Source organism: Syngnathus typhle, linkage group LG20 (assembly GCF_033458585.1).
Source record: "Syngnathus typhle isolate RoL2023-S1 ecotype Sweden linkage group LG20, RoL_Styp_1.0, whole genome shotgun sequence".
NCBI lineage: Eukaryota > Metazoa > Chordata > Actinopteri > Syngnathiformes > Syngnathidae > Syngnathus > Syngnathus typhle.
The window spans coordinates 7,822,429-7,840,000 of record NC_083757.1 but is presented as its reverse complement, the minus strand read 5'-3'; the positions used below and the strand labels follow the sequence as shown (position 1 = coordinate 7,840,000).

General features: G+C 44.5%; 3 protein-coding genes across 4 annotated transcripts in view; all 3 read left to right on the top strand.

The window, feature by feature from the left end:
* Window positions 1-8,748, top strand: part of ankib1a (ankyrin repeat and IBR domain containing 1a) — a 28,811-nt gene extending 20,063 nt beyond the window's left edge. Inside the window, exons 11-21 of the mRNA XM_061267018.1 lie at window positions 77-165; window positions 250-380; window positions 452-586; window positions 651-737; window positions 3,841-3,907; window positions 4,056-4,201; window positions 4,606-4,784; window positions 4,862-4,913; window positions 5,037-5,093; window positions 5,192-5,315; window positions 5,416-8,748. Of these exons, the coding sequence (XP_061123002.1) occupies window positions 77-165; window positions 250-380; window positions 452-586; window positions 651-737; window positions 3,841-3,907; window positions 4,056-4,201; window positions 4,606-4,784; window positions 4,862-4,913; window positions 5,037-5,093; window positions 5,192-5,315; window positions 5,416-6,398 (2,050 nt within the window). The 3' untranslated portion in view covers window positions 6,399-8,748. The remainder of the gene's footprint in view (window positions 1-76; window positions 166-249; window positions 381-451; window positions 587-650; window positions 738-3,840; window positions 3,908-4,055; window positions 4,202-4,605; window positions 4,785-4,861; window positions 4,914-5,036; window positions 5,094-5,191; window positions 5,316-5,415) is intronic.
* A 1,878-nt stretch (window positions 8,749-10,626) lies between these two features.
* On the top strand, window positions 10,627-12,366 carry snrpd1 (small nuclear ribonucleoprotein D1 polypeptide). Its single transcript, XM_061268065.1, has 4 exons — window positions 10,627-10,766; window positions 11,194-11,270; window positions 11,774-11,965; window positions 12,163-12,366. The coding sequence occupies exons 1-4, from the start codon at window positions 10,753-10,755 to the stop codon at window positions 12,237-12,239; spliced, it is 360 nt and encodes a 119-aa protein (XP_061124049.1). The 5' UTR covers window positions 10,627-10,752; the 3' UTR covers window positions 12,240-12,366.
* A 282-nt stretch (window positions 12,367-12,648) lies between these two features.
* On the top strand, window positions 12,649-17,536 carry LOC133145004 (gamma-glutamylcyclotransferase-like). Of its 2 annotated transcripts, none has more exons than XM_061268064.1 (5): window positions 12,649-12,882; window positions 13,452-13,597; window positions 13,668-13,803; window positions 13,984-14,111; window positions 16,774-17,536. In XM_061268064.1, the coding sequence occupies exons 1-4, from the start codon at window positions 12,757-12,759 to the stop codon at window positions 14,089-14,091; spliced, it is 516 nt and encodes a 171-aa protein (XP_061124048.1). In that variant the 5' UTR covers window positions 12,649-12,756; the 3' UTR covers window positions 14,092-14,111; window positions 16,774-17,536. The 2 variants fall into 2 exon arrangements, with proteins under 2 accessions (XP_061124048.1, XP_061124047.1); XM_061268063.1 differs by having other exon boundaries at window positions 12,652-12,882; window positions 13,960-14,111.
* The last annotated feature ends 36 nt before the right edge of the window (window positions 17,537-17,572 follow it).

Below are 17,572 nucleotides of genomic sequence, written 5' to 3'. Positions count from 1 at the left end.
AACTCCTGATTCCAGCACCGGATCTGATGTCAAGACAAGACACTGCAGAATCAGCTATTTCTTCCGCGCTCCCCAGGGAGTGCCTCGGCGAGGCCCATGAGCCATGCGACTGCCACATGTGGAGGAACTGGCTCCAGAAAGTCACAGAGATGAAGCCCGAGGAGCGTAAGTGTCGCCAAAGATGGGTGGTGTGGCGGCGTGCCGCTTTGAGATCCCTCAAATGTCCGCGTATACGCGTCCTGCCGGCAGTGGCAGGTGTGAGCGAGGCTTACGAGGACGCTGCCAACTGCCTGTGGCTGCTGTCCAACTCCAAGCCCTGCGCCAACTGCAAGTCCCCCATACAGAAGAACGAGGGCTGCAACCACATGCAGTGTGCCAAGGTGAGATTGTGCCAAGGAACGCGACGCACATGCTTTTGGTTTTTTTTAACGCTGTGATGACACTCTCCCAGTGCAAGTATGATTTCTGCTGGATCTGCCTGGAGGAGTGGAAGAAGCACAGCTCATCAACGGGAGGCTACTACCGCTGCACGCGCTACGAAGTTATCCAGCAGCTGGAGGAGCAATCCAAAGAGATGACAGTCGAGGTGCAAACACTCACGTGCCAACCATTGTCTTGTAATATTGTGACATCTTCAAAAATGTTGATAGGCGGAAAAGAAGCACAAAAGCTTCCAGGAGCTGGACCGCTTCATGCACTACTACACTCGATTCAAGAACCACGAGCACAGTTACAAGGTGACCATCACATGCGCACGCACGCATGCACACACTAGAGATGCACCGATCCGACTTTTTCAGTTTTGATACCGATGCCGTGGCTTTGCGTATCGGTCGATACCCGATACCGATCCGATATTATGGTTGACTTAACAAGCTACATACCTCTACATGTGGAACAGAAAAGACTGAAGGCAATGGCATCAGGCATGACTACACAGTTCTTTGCTCTAAATGCTCATTTAAGCATCAATGAGAAGTGCTCCCTGAAAAACAAGCTCTGCTTAGTCGAACACAAAAAAAAAATCATTTCTAAATACTGAAAGTGCAGAGTGGAATTAAAAATGAAATATAGCATCGGGACAAGAGAATAAACAAGTGACTTGGTCAAATACAATAATCAAGCAATGTAAACATGTCTCTACATAGTTGTGAAGCTCATGGCATCTACATCTCTTAATTCTTGTGACAAGTGTTCGCACACTTTCTCATACATTCAGAAAAATACTTGCGCGATGGCAAATTGTACCTTGGCTCCAGGTGCTCAAGTACCGTATTTTCCGCCCTAAAAGGCGCACCTAAAAACCTAAATTTTTATCAAAAGTCAACCGTGCGCCTTATAGTCCGGTGCGCCTTATATATGGATCAAGTTATGAATTTGTTGATCCATACTGGTTGTACACAGTGCTCTGCCAAAATGTTTTAGTACGTTTTAGTACGACTAGTAAATTACAAGGTCGCATCGCTTCCCAGCATTACGGTAACTGTAGTCAGGGGGCGTCACCGAATAGCTGTTGTACCCGCGAGGCTATTTCATTTCAAAATAGGCTGCTCCGTTAATGTTTCGAGTAAATCTACGGATCGATATGGAAGGGAAACATAGGTAAGTAGAACCAATGCGTTAGATCGAACTTTAGTCAGTTCTGATCATTTTATAGGAGCTCGTTTGAGAGACGCGATTCTTTACACTTTGCTGAGGCTCATGGGAGATTGCGAGCTGAGGGTCATGGGTTTTTGCGGATGGCTAATGCTATAACGATAGCTGCTATACGCGCGAGACTATTTCATGTCAAAATAGGCTGCTCTGTTAATGTTTCGAGTAAATCTACGGATCGATATGGAAGGGAAACATAGGTAAGTAGTACCAATGCGTTAGATCGAACTTTAGTCGGTTCTGATCATTTTATAGGAGCTCGTTTGAGAGACGCAATTGTTTACACTTTGCTGAGGCTCATGGGAGATTGCGAGCTGAGGGTCATGGGTTTTTGCGGATGGCTAATGCTATAACGATAGCTGCTATACGCGCGAGGCTATTTCATGTCAAAATAGGCCGCTCTGTTCATGTTCCGAGTAAATCTACGGATCGATATGGAAGGGAAACATAGGTAAGTAGTACCAATGCGTTAGATCGAACTTTAGTCAGTTCTGATCATTTTATAGGAGCTCGTTTGAGAGACGCGATTGTTTACACTTTGCTGAGGCTCATGGGAGATTGCGAGCTGAGGGTCATGGGTTTTTGCGGATGGCTAATGCTATAACGATAGCTGCTATACGCGCGAGGCTATTTCATGTCAAAATAGGCTGCTCTGTTAATGTTTCGAGTAAATCTACGGATCGATATGGAAGGGAAACATAGGTAAGTAGTACCAATGCGTTAGATCGAACTTTAGTCGGTTCTGATCATTTTATAGGAGCTCGTTTGAGAGACGCGATTCTTTACACTTTGCTGAGGCTCATGGGAGATTGCGAGCTGAGGGTCATGGGTTTTTGCGGATGGCTAATGCTATAACAATAGCTGCTATACGCGCGAGGGTATTTCATGTCAAAATAGGCTGCTCTGTTAATGTTTCGAGTAAATCTACGGATCGATATGGAAGGGAAACATAGGTAGTAGTACCAATGCGTTAGATCGAACTTTAGTCAGTTCTGATCATTTTATAGGAGCTCGTTTGAGAGACGCGATTGTTTACACTTTGCTGAGGCTCATGGGAGATTGCGAGCTGAGGGTCATGGGTTTTTGCGGATGGCTAATGCTATAACGATAGCTGCTATACGCGCGAGGCTATTTCATGTCAAAATAGGCTGCTCTGTTCATGTTTCGAGTAAATCTACGGATTGATATGGAAGGGAAACATAGGTAAGTAGTACCAATGCGTTAGATTGAACTTTATTCAGTTCCAATCATTTTATAGGAGATCGTTTGAGAAACGCGATTGTTTACAGTGGGCTCGTTGGTTATTGGCTAGTGGGTGCATACCGCAACCCTAGTCAACCTCAGTTTGTTGCAGTAAAGCTTCTATTTTATGCGCCTTATAGGCCGGTGCGCCTTATATATGGACAAAGTTTTAAAATGGGCCGTTCATTGAAGATGCGCCTTATACCCCGGTGCGCCTAATAGGGCAGAAAATACGGTAAACGTCGGAAGCCCTCGTTTTCAACAACACTCATCGGTTGTCCATCCAAAACCAGGAATTCCAGCACTTTGTTAGTAATTCTCATCGCTTTCGCGCTATTGCCTGGGAATTTCTCCCGTCTTTGCAGTGCATCTGCTAACGTTAACTGCTGTGTAGGTCCACCTCCCGCTCCTTTTGATCTGCTCAACTGCTGGAACTCCTGGTGCTCTGCTGCGTGGTGTTTCTGGAGATGCTTAATTAAATTGGTAGTACTATAACTTGGCAGTACTACCACCACCCCTGGCAACATTAGCTTTGCAGACATTACAAACTGCCGTCGAGCTAGTTGGCGTGTTCAGTTTAAAGTACCTCCACACAGCTAACTCTTTCGTTCGCTCCATGTTTGCGTTTGTTTAGAAAACTCTCGTGGCATGCGGCACACGTGCTGCTGACGTATGACGTAGCCCGCGTCCCAATAGATTAAGGAAAGGATCGGCTCACAGATTGGCTACATTTTCCGATACTCGATCCATCTATTTTGTTGATATCCGATCCAGATATCGGATCAGTGCATCTCTAACACACACACACGCACACACTTATATTCACAAAATCATGTCGTTTTATATGGGGGGGGGGGAAAACAAGCCAAGCTGCTCTAGTTCTCAGTGCAGTTGTCCCCATACGTTTTGGACCGTTCAAAATCATTTTCCCCTCATGTTTGCTAGCTGGAGCAGAAACTGCTGAAGACGGCCAAGGAGAAGATGGAGCAGCTGAGCAGAGCTTTCATTAGTCGTGAGTCGCTTTCACTCCCAACAGAAAGTTGTTGCGGGACTGCTTTACTCCGCCCAACACAGAGTGTTGTCAATCTCTACTGAGAGATGTGTGTTGCCCACCGGGCCAATATTAAGGCGCGTCCTCTCGAATTGTGTGTCTGCACAAGGTGAGGGTGCCCCGCCAGACACGCGCTTCATCGAGGATGGCGTCAGCGAGCTGCTGAAGACGCGGCGCGTGCTCAAGTGCTCGTACCCGTACGGCTTCTTTCTGCAGCAGGGAAGCACGCAGAAGGAGATCTTTGAGCTCATGCAGGTACGCTGTCGCGCACAAACACCACAATTAGGGAGTGCCTCAAAACTTTCGAATTGCCGTCAATCGGAGTCAGAACACTAACTCGACCCCAAACTATGATCGAGACGCATGTATGTTGGATTTCTGTTTGTGGAGCAGTTGTTCTCTTGCACACCTTTTCCATCTACTGTATTTTCTAGACTATATAAGCTGCTACTTTTTGCACAAGCTTTGGACACTATGGATTTTTCATGATTTTTGTGATGTCTAATACACTTATACACTCATTAGTAAAAAGATTGTGGACCGCTGTTGTGCGACACCGCTTTGCTAAGCGGAGGGATATGTAACCGGACACACGGTCACTGGGGAGATATATTTAGCGTTAATGGCATCGTGACGTTGCCGCCGTTTGTCCCGGCCAGACGGACCTGGAGATGGTCGTGGAGGACCTGGCGCAGAAGGTCAACCGCCCCTACCTGAGGACGCCGTGCCATAAGATTGTCAGCGCCGCCCGCCTGGTCCAGCAGAAGCGGCAGGAGTTCTTGGCGTCTGTGGCCCGCGGTGTGGCACCCAACGACTCGCCCGAGCTCCAGCGAAGGAGGTAAGCAGCGGGGGTAAACAAGGTAATTGGATTGTTACCGGCCACTCCCATGAAGTATCGCTTCTGTTTTGTTCCAGCTACGCCGGAGGATCGTGGGATTGGGAGTACTTGGGCGTCGCCTCTCCTGAGGTACACTCCGCTTTTTCCCTCCAGTATTAGTTGAAAGTGAATGGTTGTCTTTCTGGCGGTGAAAACAAGAAGATGTTTGAGAGCGTTTCATGCTAAATGCTGTCGTGCTTGCGTGTGTCCTAGATGGGAAGTCGCCACTCTGTGCTGGCAGCAGGAGACCAAAGAGACCGAGCATCACAGGTAGACTGCCTCCTTTTACTTTTTTTTTTTTTTTTGGGTCGTGTGTGTTGTTCTTGTTGTGTAGAAAATTGACTTATGGCTGCTTTGGCGCCTGTCAGGATTTCTCTGACATTCAGTATCGCCGGCGGCACCGAGCACGACGCAGGGGAGACATGCTGAGTCTGCACAATCTTCGGAGCAGCAGCAACACGCCTGAAAGCAGCAGAAGGAGCGACAGCACAGGTCCTACATTTGCTGCACACGCGACCTCAAAACAGCATCATGTGTGCGTCATATTTTCTATGAGCTTCAATGTTTTTTTCTTCCCCTCCACCCCTTCCAGATGGCCCAGAGAGGAGCGAGGGCCAGCGTAGAGCGCTGGGCTCCCTGGACGAGGACGACCCCAACATCCTGCTGGCCATTCAGCTGTCCCTTCAGGAGTCTCGGCGAGAGCGAGCCCCCGAGGGCAGCCCCGACTCGGAGCGCAGCCGAGAAGGTCCCCTCCCCAGCGATTTCCAAGCAGGAGCGACAAGGGGCTCGCATTCCCACACCGACCCTCCACGCCCTCCCCACAGGACAGACCCCTTGTGTTGTTCTTCTTCAGCTCCGTTGTCCACCACCTTACCCCTCCCTCCTCCGCCTCCTCCGCTCAGCGCCGAGCTGCTGAAGCTGGGGGACAGCCTTATAAAACCCGGGAACCCAGCGCCTCCCAGTGCGGACCCTCGGAGTCACTGCCGCGGAAGCGCCCGTCCGGCCGAGCCTGAACACACTGCCCGCGAGAGTCCGACCGACTACGCGATCCGACGCCCCCCCGCCCAGTTGTGCCTGCCGTCTCCGGAGCTTGAACCCGAGCTGCTGCTCCTGTCACCTGTTATCCCGCCAGGGGGGCCGTTCACGCCCAGTGACCCGCAGAGCCTGGAGGCCCTGGATCCCGCTGCCAGCGCCCAGCTGCTGGACAACATCATGGCCTGGTTCAACCACAACATCACCCCACAGAACAACCCTCAGAGCCTGGCCCTCATCCCCTCGCCACCTACCACCGAGAGTGACTCATCCCCAGACGTGCTCACGGATGCGGGCGCCGAGAACGTCGGCGCCTGGCAGCCCCCGGAGGGCCAGCCAGACACGCTGCCACACTCTTGCCCAAGCAGACCCAGCACGCTGGAGCTGGACAACAGAGCAGCCCAGGAAGAGGAGGAGCAGAGTGGCGCAGGGGCAGTGGATGCATCCCCTTATGGAGATGGCGCCCCAGACTCTGACCTTGTCCTCCAGCTGGAGGACGACCTGTCCCCGGTAGAGTGGGAGGAGAAAGTCCACCTGGTGTGATCTTATAGAAGAGAGCTGCGTGTATTGTGATGATTCTCACTATTATCTCCTGAAACCTCGGTTCACAAACAAGATATTTTGCTTCGCTTTACAAACATTGCACGTCACCTTTCTCACATGGAGCTATTTCATTTTTTATTTCATCCACATTCTGGCTCCTCTAAAACAAATGCAAAGAGCACATGACAGTGCACTTTGGAAGTCAAATCAAATTAGTGTTGGAAAACGGAGGAATTAATAGCTAAAGGTGGCAATGGTGTTTGTATTCCTGAGCTTCAGAATAGTTTATATATTTTTGAGAAAAAACAAAAAAAATTATCATAACGTAGGGCTGAAACCCATGAATTCCATTAATTTGTGAACCAAGGTTTATTCTGATTCTAATGATTTATCTAATGAAGGATGTGAAGCATGCAGCAAAGCTGTCGCAGGCAGGTTTTTTCAATTTTTTTTTATTTAGGTTTGTTTAAAAATCAAAACAAATCACAGCAAAGCTCTCGGTCACATAAAATGCTGCACATTGTTTTAATTTATTCCCGTTATTAGTCCACGTACAATCAAGCTGTTGTTTTTTAATCTGGAAGAGTTTTTCTCTTATATTTATTTTACTTCATATTTCCAGCTATAACAAAATTATTTTAATTAGAATGGTTGTTTATACATGACGGTGTCCATTTTAGTTTACGCAAAGCGTTGTGGCGTCTTTTTTCTTTTACCTACGAACGTTCAGTGCCTTGAAAGGCCCACATGCACCCAAGATCTCTCCATTTGTGTCAACGTTGCATCCAAAAACAGGCAGATGGCGCTCTAACGCCTATAAATGTATTGGCCAATGAGAAACCTGAAGAACACTATTTCTGGAAGACAAAAATGACAATAGTATAATATACATGGCACCGTAAAAAGTAACAATTTTCTCGTCTACAGCCCAAAAATCTATTTTTGAATGCATGTGTTTGTACCAGTAAGGCATCTGTGTTGATTTGCGTCACTAAATATGGTTATTCACTTTTTGGTGTACATTCAAGGTTTTTTTTTTTTTTCAAAATATTCATCTACGTGAGCAGTGTATGCCAAAGCAACAGTTGGCGCTGTAACTCCTGTAAATGGAGGTTTTGTCCGATTAGCCATTTCAAGAAAAGGCACAAAAACTGAAATAACACCTATGTCAATCTTTCTTGGAAATGTGAACAATGTTTAAAAGTTTTTGGGATATTATTTTGTTGTATTTTCTCCAATACCTGTCTTTCTGTAGACATGGCCTCAAGTGTTCAGTGGTGTTTTGGTGCTTGAATCCAAACAATCTTTTTTTTTTTTTTTTTTTTTTTTTGGGCCCCGCCTCCCCAAAAAAGGGGGTCCAACAATCCTGCTGTAGCTTTTGAAGCTAACATTACCATTAGTTAGCGTACTGTACAATCAAGAGGGCCTCATTTTGATACTGGACCTTCAAGCACACTGTGCCTGCAGGAGATAAACACACACTGGGTTTGCTGTTTTGTTAATGTTTTTTCCCCCATTTTTGTTTGCCAACAGATCCACGACCTAGAAATACCACAGTTACAAGACCAGCCATTTTTTTTTTGTGGAGGCTAGTGTCCATTTCCCAAGTGCCATCCATCTTCATCTACACAATTGCCATTGGTGGAGTATTTTGATTGTAGCATTTTTTTTAAGACAGATGTCAGTGTTGCCACACAGTACCACATTTTGTCACTGCTTTTAGATTTGCAAGATTAAAAATTAAGCTGTCAGTTTTTTTAATTTTTTGCCTCTGTACTAAAATGATAATGTTGTTAATTGACATACTTTTGTCTGTGTGCCTTCTTTAAAAGTTAATTTCCTGTGTGCTTTTTTTTAAGCTATTGTTTTAAATCAGAATTTGACACTTGAGATTGCAGTGGGCCACAATATTCCTTCACGCCCCTGACTTGAACTTTTGGGACCAATCATGTAGCCTCAAAAATGTTTTTCGACGTCAAAATACAATTCCGTGCTTTGATTTCCTATTAATGAAGCTGGCAAATTTGGGGATTAGGATGTGGAAATCAATGAGAAATGTTAAGTTCCATCAAGAACATAGGCAGCACCGCCCTCTCATGACTGGGGATTTTTGTCTGTTAAAGTGACATCGGTTAAAATATTTCATCCTGCCTTTGCTGATTTTTCTATGGTAATTTGGTAACAGTTATTTTGCGAAACCTCAAATGTAACAGTAAAGTCATTTCACGCTCACCTATGATACTTGATACATTCCCACTCGCATCCATATGAATAGTTCTTCAAGGTGTGGCTTAAAATAAAAAAGTGTCAAATGAAAGTTTACATTCAATTAAAAAAATGCTCCAAGATGCTGAGTGCTTTGTTGTGCTTTTTTTTTTTTTTTTATTCAGACTAAAAAAAATGTCTGTGCCATGTTTAGACGCACACTCACAAAAGGTTGGGGGTCGAGTTACTGTTGCGTTAATCAACCTCATCATTACTTCCAAATTTTGCAAGACAAATTTCAGGAAGTGTTGAATGAAGATGCATTGTGATAAATAATCGGATAACTCCAGACTGCACGTTTAACATCAAAATGGCCCGTTACACTATACAGGACTGTCAGAAAATTAGAATATTGTGATAAAGTTCTTTATTTTCTGTAATGCAATTAAAAAGACAAAAAATGTCATACATTCTGGATTCTTTGCAAATTTACTGAAATATTGCAAGCCTTTTATTATTTTAATATTGCTGATTGTGGCGTACAGCTTAAGAAAACTCAAATATCCTATCTCAAACTATTAGAATATCGTGAAAAAGTATACTAGTAGGGTATTCAACTAATCACTTGAATCGTCTAATTAACTTGGAACACCTGCAAGGGTTTCTTGAGCCTTGAAAAACACTCAGCTTGGTTCAGTAAACTAAATCATAAGTATGGTGAAGACTGCTGATCTGACTGCTATCCAGAGGACCATCATTGACACCCTTCATCAGGAGGGTAAGACACAAAAAGACATTTCTCAAAGAGCAAGCTGTTCACAGAGTGCAGTTTCAAAGCACATCCACAAAAAGGGGGAAATGTGGCAGGAAACGCTGCACAACCAGTGAGATGACCGCAGCCTTAACAGCATTGTGAAGAAGAGTCACTTTCAGAATTTGGGGGAGCTTCAAAGACAGTGGACTGAAGCTGGAGTCCAGGTATCAAAAACCACTGTTCACAGACTTGTCCAGGAAACGGGCTACAATAACCGTATTCCCATGGTCAAGCCACTTCTGAACTCAAGACAACGGAAGAAGAGTATGACTTGGGCGATGGAAAAGAAGCATTGGACAGTTGCAGAGTGGTCCAAAGTCCTCTTTTCAGATGAAAGCAAGTTTTGTATTTCATTTGGAAGTCAAGATGCCAGAATCTGGAGAAGGGCTGGAGAGGAGCAAAATCCAAGTTGTTTGAAATCCAGTGAGAAGTTCCCATAGTCAGCGATGGTTTGGGGAACCATGTTAGTTGCTGGTGTCGGTCCACTGTGTTTCATCAAGTCCAGAGTAAATGCAGCTGTGTACCAAGAGATTTTAGAGCACTACTCTCTTCCGTCTGCTGACAAGCTTTATGGAGATGATGATTTCATTTTCCAGCCTGATCTGGCACCTGCCCACAGTGCCAAAACCACCAGTAAACGGTGTACTGACCATGGCATTACTGTCCTCGATTGGCTTGCATATTCCCCTGACCAAAACCCCATTAATAATTTGTGGGGTATTGTGAAGAAAAAGCTGAAAGACACCAGACCCAACAACGCAAATTAGCTAAAGGCCGCTATTGAAGCATCCTGGGCATCCATAAAACCTCAGCAATGCCACAGGCTGATTGCCTCCATGCCACGCCGCATTGATACAGTAATCCGTGCAAAAAGATTCCCAACCAAGTACTGGGTGCATTAATGGACATTTACAAATGTTTGATTTTGTTTTACTTGGTCTGAGGAAATATGCTAATGTTTTGAGATAGTGTATTTGAGTTTTCTTAAGCTGTATGCCATAATCAGCAATATTAAAATAATAAAAGGCTCGCAATATTTTAGTTGATTTGTAATTAATCCAGAATGTATGACATTTTTGTTTTTTTACTTGCATTACAGAAAATAAAATACTTTATCACAATATTCTAATTTTCTGAGACAATCCTGTATACGTTCACTGGTGTGTAGTGTTTAGCTTTACCTGTTGGCGGCACTGTGGCTATGGAAACACCTTTTGGGCGCACTGAAATGACGTCGGCGTCCCCCTACGTAAACGCAACGACTGTTAGCGGCCAGCTGGTTTTTATCAAATCAAGCGCCGTAATTTTTTGGTACTCATACCTTCTTCCGCCGGCATGAAACTCGTAAGGTAAGACGCTTTAAAATGCATCCGCGTGTCCGATAAGGTGATGTCCGATGTGCGAAACGAGGATTCGACGCCGGATGGAGTTAGATGAAATCGGTGGGAGAATTGTGTAGCGCGCTAGCTTGGCGGGAAGCGGCCTTCCGATGAATGGAGACCCTCAAGTTAGTCAAGAAAACGCATCGATATTTTTATGTGCTAATGCAGTGAATCAATCAAGATGTACGAAATTGAACCCTATGTGTACTGTATTATTGATTTGTGCTATTTACGGTAAAACTCTCCCACTCCTGTCTTCATAGCCATCAAAGATACGTTAGCTTCAAAGTGGTACACTGTACTGTACAGTACACTATGTACTTTTTTTGTACAATCTACAGTCTAACAAAGATGGCTAGTTGACATTTTGATTTGTTGGTTTGATTTATCCAAGGTTTTTGATGAAACTGAGCCATGAGACGGTAACGATCGAATTGAAGAACGGTACCCAGGTCCATGGCACTATCACAGGTAAAGTGAACCACCATCCGAGAAAGCCAACGTATAGAGGAAAAAGTTTTTGTTTACAGTCTGCCACAATCCTGCCTTAACTCACAACTTGGCTGTAAGTGCAGAGGAGTTAAGTTGGCTACATTTTTCCATCCATTGAAGGCCAAATTACTCCAGTAGGATTTCCAAGTCTTCATTTGTATACACATCTGGCTACTTTCACTCCTGCTCCATTACATGTACTAGATACTACCCATAAATTTCCCTAACAATCTTGTTTAACGTGAAATAAAATGTGAAGAAATGCTTTTGATCAACTCAAAAAATCTCAATTGAAACAATTTTAAACATTTTACTCAAGGACATTTAAGTTCGTACCAGAAAGTGAAAGAAAATTGTTTCTTGGTACATGTCAGATACCTGTTATTTTCTTATTTTTATTTTCTGAGATGCTTTTAACTGAAGTATCACTATTGATTATTTTTGTACATGATTATTGCATGTGTGCTCACACATGCGTACAGGTGTAGATGTCAGCATGAACACACACTTGAAGGCGGTGAAGATGACGCTGAAGAATCGCGAGCCGGCTCAGCTGGAGTCGCTGAGCATTCGTGGCAACAACATCCGCTACTTCATCTTGCCCGACAGCCTGCCGCTCGACACGCTCCTTGTGGACATTGAGCCCAAGATCAAGTCAAAGAAGCGGGAAGCTGGTAAGCCACTCTTGCCTTATTTACAAGTTATTCAACTACAAAGCCTTTATTTTCACACCAAAATGTCAGGAATAGCAAACTCAGTCCACCAAAAATCATGCTAACAGCAACATTAAACCTATCAAGCATGTTTTTCATTAACCCACACGTTTAAGTTTGAACGTGCTTCTTCAATAATATTGTATGTGTTTGTGCAGTGGCTGGACGAGGACGGGGCAGAGGTCGAGGGCGCGGCAGAGGACGGGGACGAGGCCGGGGGGGTCCAAGGAGATGATCAGCTCCTCCTCAAAAGTGCTCGTCGCCTGTTTTTCCACATTCACTGTACAGGATTCTTCTTTTTCTATGATTTTTTTTGCCTACCTTATTTTGTACACAGTTCTTTTGATGCCTCATTACCACTGGTGTGTGAGTTTTGGTTACTTTACCATTAAACTTCATAATTGTGTGCAAATTGCCTAATTGTTATTAATGATCAAACTAGTAAAATCTTGTTTTTTAAATATTTTTTTATTCATGTAATTTACCACTATCGAATGCAGCATTACTTCAGGAGTCTTCTACGTCACTACATGTAGCAGTCTATTTGAATGTGAACGATTATCCTTATAACTGCGCAGAAGGTTTACCCAGTGAATGCCTCCTTTGCACATTTATTCAATATTAGTTTTGTTCTGTGACGTCATGTGTGAGAGTAGGAAGTAATCTGGCTGGTTTGGTGGCTGGCTAACTATTAGCTTTCACTTGCTAGCGGTAGCAGTGACGAGACATTTAAAGACCGCATACATTTCCAAATGGTGCCTGAGCGGACCGACAGCATCAGCACGTTTGCGTATTTCGCTTTCGGGAGTAATATGTCGAAGGAGAGATTGTGCCTGGAAAACCCATCGGCAACTTTCCTCGACATCGGTCGACTCAAGGTCATTCAAATAATTTTTCTGGGTGCGTGCTATTTGTCGCTACCTGTTTCACCGCCGTTTAGTGGCGGAACAGTTTTCCTTTTTTTTTTTAAATATTGCCCCCTTTTTGTCGCTCAAATGTCGGAATGTTGATTTGTGCTCAATAGTAATGTCGACTAAACAAATAATAATTAGGCTGTAGCCGCAAAACACGCGTGGGCTTTTTTTTTTATAACAGCATGGTCTTGAACGTACCATGTACAGGTAACTAGACTACTTTATAGGTAACTAATAAGTAATATATGTACTACCACTGGAACGCAGAACTATATTTTTGTTTTCACTCTTTAGTCCACGTGGTACTTTAAAAGATGACCACCAGATGTCCTCAAAAACTGCTTTAGTCGCATTTGTACAGAGCCCCAAAAGTTGCATATTGACCAAAGGTAAAATATGTTTGTGTTTGCAGAGTTACATAGCTATTAATTTGGATTCATCAGATACATCAAAGTACTCGGATAGTGACCGAAAGTCAAACTTCACATGTACAAACGTAATAAACATAAATCTCACATAATGTGTGCGTGTAGGACTATCAGCTGGATTTTGGCCTCTGGGCTGGAAGTGTAGCGAGCAGCTGGCACGGTGGCGTGGCCACCATTCGACAAAGTCCTGGCTCTGAGGTGTGGGGCGTCATCTGGACCATTAGACGAGACCAACTGGACAACCTGGACCAGTCAGTCAGACACCCAACATACACTACGCACACCGCATAATATCATGGCATGCCCTGTGCACACTTTCAGTCAGGAAGGCATCCATGAGGGCCTTTATTCGCCGCTGGAGGTGACTGTGGAGAGCAGCAACCACGGAGAGATGCTGTGCAGGACGTACCAGATGAACAACTTTCACGCTTCTCTGACCTCGCCGCAGTACAAACATGTATGTGTCTATACTTTACATGGGTGTGTGTTTTTGCATACATGCCACTGTAGCCATGCATCCATGATGCAAACTGTCCGGCAAAAGGCACAAATCTCCCACACGTAATTGAAGTTTGAAGTGATAATGAGCTACTAGTGACTGTCTTATGCAAAGGTGGTGTGTTGGGGCGCTGAACAGAACGGACTTCCCGGCGATTACATCGGCGGGCTGCAGGCGGTCAAGACCAACAACTACACGGGACCTTCGATGCTGGATCGCATCGAAGTGCACACCAATTGGGAATGAGACGGCGCTTGACAATCAACGTACGCCATACCTTGCAACAAACATAAACATCATCTTCAAATGTTCTGTCGTTACTTTTACTCCAGGGGTGTCCAAACTTTTTGCAAAGCGGGCCAGATTTGCTTAGATGAAAATGTATAGGGGCAGATCATTCACACCGACATTCCTTGAACCATCCATCCATTTTCTATACTGCTTGTCCCCATGGGGGTCACGGGCATGCTGGAACTAATCCCAGCGGTCATCGGGCTGTAGGCAGGGGACACCTTGAACTGGTTACCAGCTAATCGCAGAGCACACGAAGCCAAACAACCATCGAAACTCGCACCTAGGAATTTGGAGTGCTCAATCAGCCTACCAAGCATGTTTTGGGGATGTGGGAGGAAACCGTAGTGCCCGGAGAAAACCCACGCAGGCACAGGGAGAACATGCGAACTCCACATAGAGATGGTCGGAGGTGGAATCGAACCCGCACCCTCCCAACTGTGAGGGTGACGTGCTAACTAGTGCGCCACCGAGCCACCCCTTCTCGAATCATTACCATTGTAAATTAACTTGCAAATATATCCTCCCTCTGTGCATGCCTTCAAGAAATTAAATCCTGGTTCCCCTCAAACTTCCTTAAACTCAACTGTGACAAAACTGAGGTAGTCCTCATTGGTTCCAAATCATCCCTCAACAAACAGCCCAGTCTTATGCTCACCATTAACAACTCCTCGGTTTCCCCCTCCCCTCAGGCTAAGAGCCTGGGTGTCGTCCTCGGCAGCACCCTATCATTTAGCACCCACATCAACAACATCATCTGTTCCTCCTATTTCCACATCCGCAACATCAACCGCCTCCATCCATCACTCACTCCGAACACCACTGCTATCCTGGTCCACTCTCTCGTTACCTCCCGTCCCGATTATTGCAACTCCATCCTTGTTGGCCTCCCCCACAAACTCCTCCATAAACTGCAATTGGTTCAAAATGCTGCTGCTCGCATCATCATCAGAACCCCTGTCCATCATCACATCACTCCTGTTCTGCACCAACTTCACTGGCTTCCCATAAAACACCGCATTAACTATAAAATCCTCCTCCATACATTTAAGGCCCTCTATAACCTCGCCCGTCCATACCTGTCTGCCCTCCTCCACATTAACATTCCCACCCGGTCTCTAAGGTCTCCATCTACTATTACCCTCACTGCCCCCCCAGTCCGTCTGTCCACTTTGGGGGCTAGAGCCTTCACCTGCTCTGCCCCTCGTCTCTGGAACTCTCTCCCCGCTAACATTAGAAACATTGACTCCATTCTACAGTTCGCATCCCACCTAAAAACCCACCTCTGTAAGCAGGCATATACTTGAACCCATAATTCTGCTCCATATGTTTCCTTGCTGTTATACTGTTTTTATATTTAATTGTGTATGCTATTTTATCTCTGTACGGCAACCTTGAGTGCCTTGAAAGGCGCCTTACAAATAAAAGGTATTATTATTATTAATATTATTATTATAACTAGTATATCCTTTGCTGTCTGCAGGTATGTTGATATTGCAAATGAGAATCTGTTGTCAATTGCACTACCAGAAAAGTTAAAGATTAAAATAAGAATAAATTAAATAAACAATTTTATGAAAGTTGGATTAATTTTTTATTAGATGTATTAAGTTGGGCGGCTCAGTGGTGCACTGGTTAGCACGTTGGCCTCACAGTTAGAAGGGTGCGGGTTTGATTCCACCTCCAACAATTTGCATGTTCTCCCCAAGCCCGCGTGGGTTTTCTCCAGGCATTCCCACATCCCAAAAACATGCTTGGTAGGCCGATTGAGCACTCCAAATTGTGCCTAGGTGTGAGTGCGAGTGCAGATGGTTGTTCATCCCTGTGTGCCCTGCGATTGGCTGTCAACTGGTTCAGGGTGTCCCCCGCTTACTGCCCGATGACCGCTCGGATAGGCTCCAGCATGCCCACAACCCCCGTGGGGACAAATGTGGCCCACGGGCCGGACTTTGGACATTACTGTTTTACTCAATGTGAAGAAAAAGTGCAATCACAGGAATTAGTCACATTATTTGTTTTGTAATTGAGGGGCTTGACTCTTAAAAGGCAGCCTGGAAGCAAGAATTTAAGGGATCACTGACATTTAGATTAGGAAATGTCAACAAAAATAGTTGTATTAAAAATATTATTCATGAAAAATGATTGGATTTTGAAAAAACAAAACAATTAATGTATAAAATAAAAACTGCCATCGTAAAGAGGAAACAAAAGATGGATTTACTGCATTTCTTATCTGAAGCCCAAATGTTGGCAGGCTGCAAATGACATCAAAACCCTACTGAGAATATTGTGAAAAAAACATTTTAGAGATATTTATGAGTTCCTTGTGACTCTGCGTCTGTCATGCAGTTGTTTCTATCTGATCCCAATATAGAAGGATCTTCCTTACAACTCGTCATAGTGAAACGCTACATAATCAATTATGCCACCAATCTGAATTCATTATTCACACCACTATGTTGATTTCCTTTTCCCCAGGCTAACATGATTTAAAAAGAATAAATAATAATCTGCACGTGACAATACCAGAGGAGTACGTCACTGCCGTGTTGTTTGTGGCCGCCGAAGTAGCACGACAAACGGCACATGGCTGCAAGTATGTTTGCTAAAACCTCTTGTCTCGTCCTTACCCCGCAGGCCCTCTGAGCCTGAACTCCTGACCAGCAGCACGCCTAATGAAGCCAAACCAACCTTTTCCCTTTGACAACGCTGAAATATGCCAACTAAAGCGGATGCATGACCAGGACTAAACGAGGGAAATAACCCGTTGGAGGTTTCTTTCTCTCTACCACGAGATAAACAAAACAAAACAAAACAAAAACCATGCATGAATGTTTCACACACATTGACAGCAACTGGAATCAACTGCTAATGTTTGCCACTAATTAGCCAGAACCAAAAGTGGGGTCCACTATAAGTGGTCGCAAGTCAAAAGTAGTCTCTTTTTTCTGAGGAGAATGCGAGAAAACATGTCTAAAAAGTTGCCAGTAAATTTGATTTAAGGTTTCTGGGAGGTCTCGGTTTAACCCTACAATGATAGCATTCCATTTGTATTGTTCTCACTGGAGAAAAAACAAATATGTTCGACTTGTTGTTTTGCTTCAGGCTTCAACGGGCCTCATGAGAACTTGACAAGTTTCCTCTTTCAAATTTAACAAACAAAAAAAGACAACCAGCATGGCTGATGCGAGCTTGGTTTTGCATTACTTTTGCTTGAGTATTTTTGTGAAGCATTTTACTCAGTTACAATGAGCTACTTGGATATTCTATCAATAATCAATTGCTTGCACAATCTGTTTTGGTTCTCAAAGAAATGTGTGACATGGCAACCTTTAGAAGCAAGCTTCTGTGAATACGGCGTCCAAAAGCACAAAGTAAAATACACGAATGATACTCTGGATGTATGGATTAACAGTGTTTGTGATGGGCCTGACGA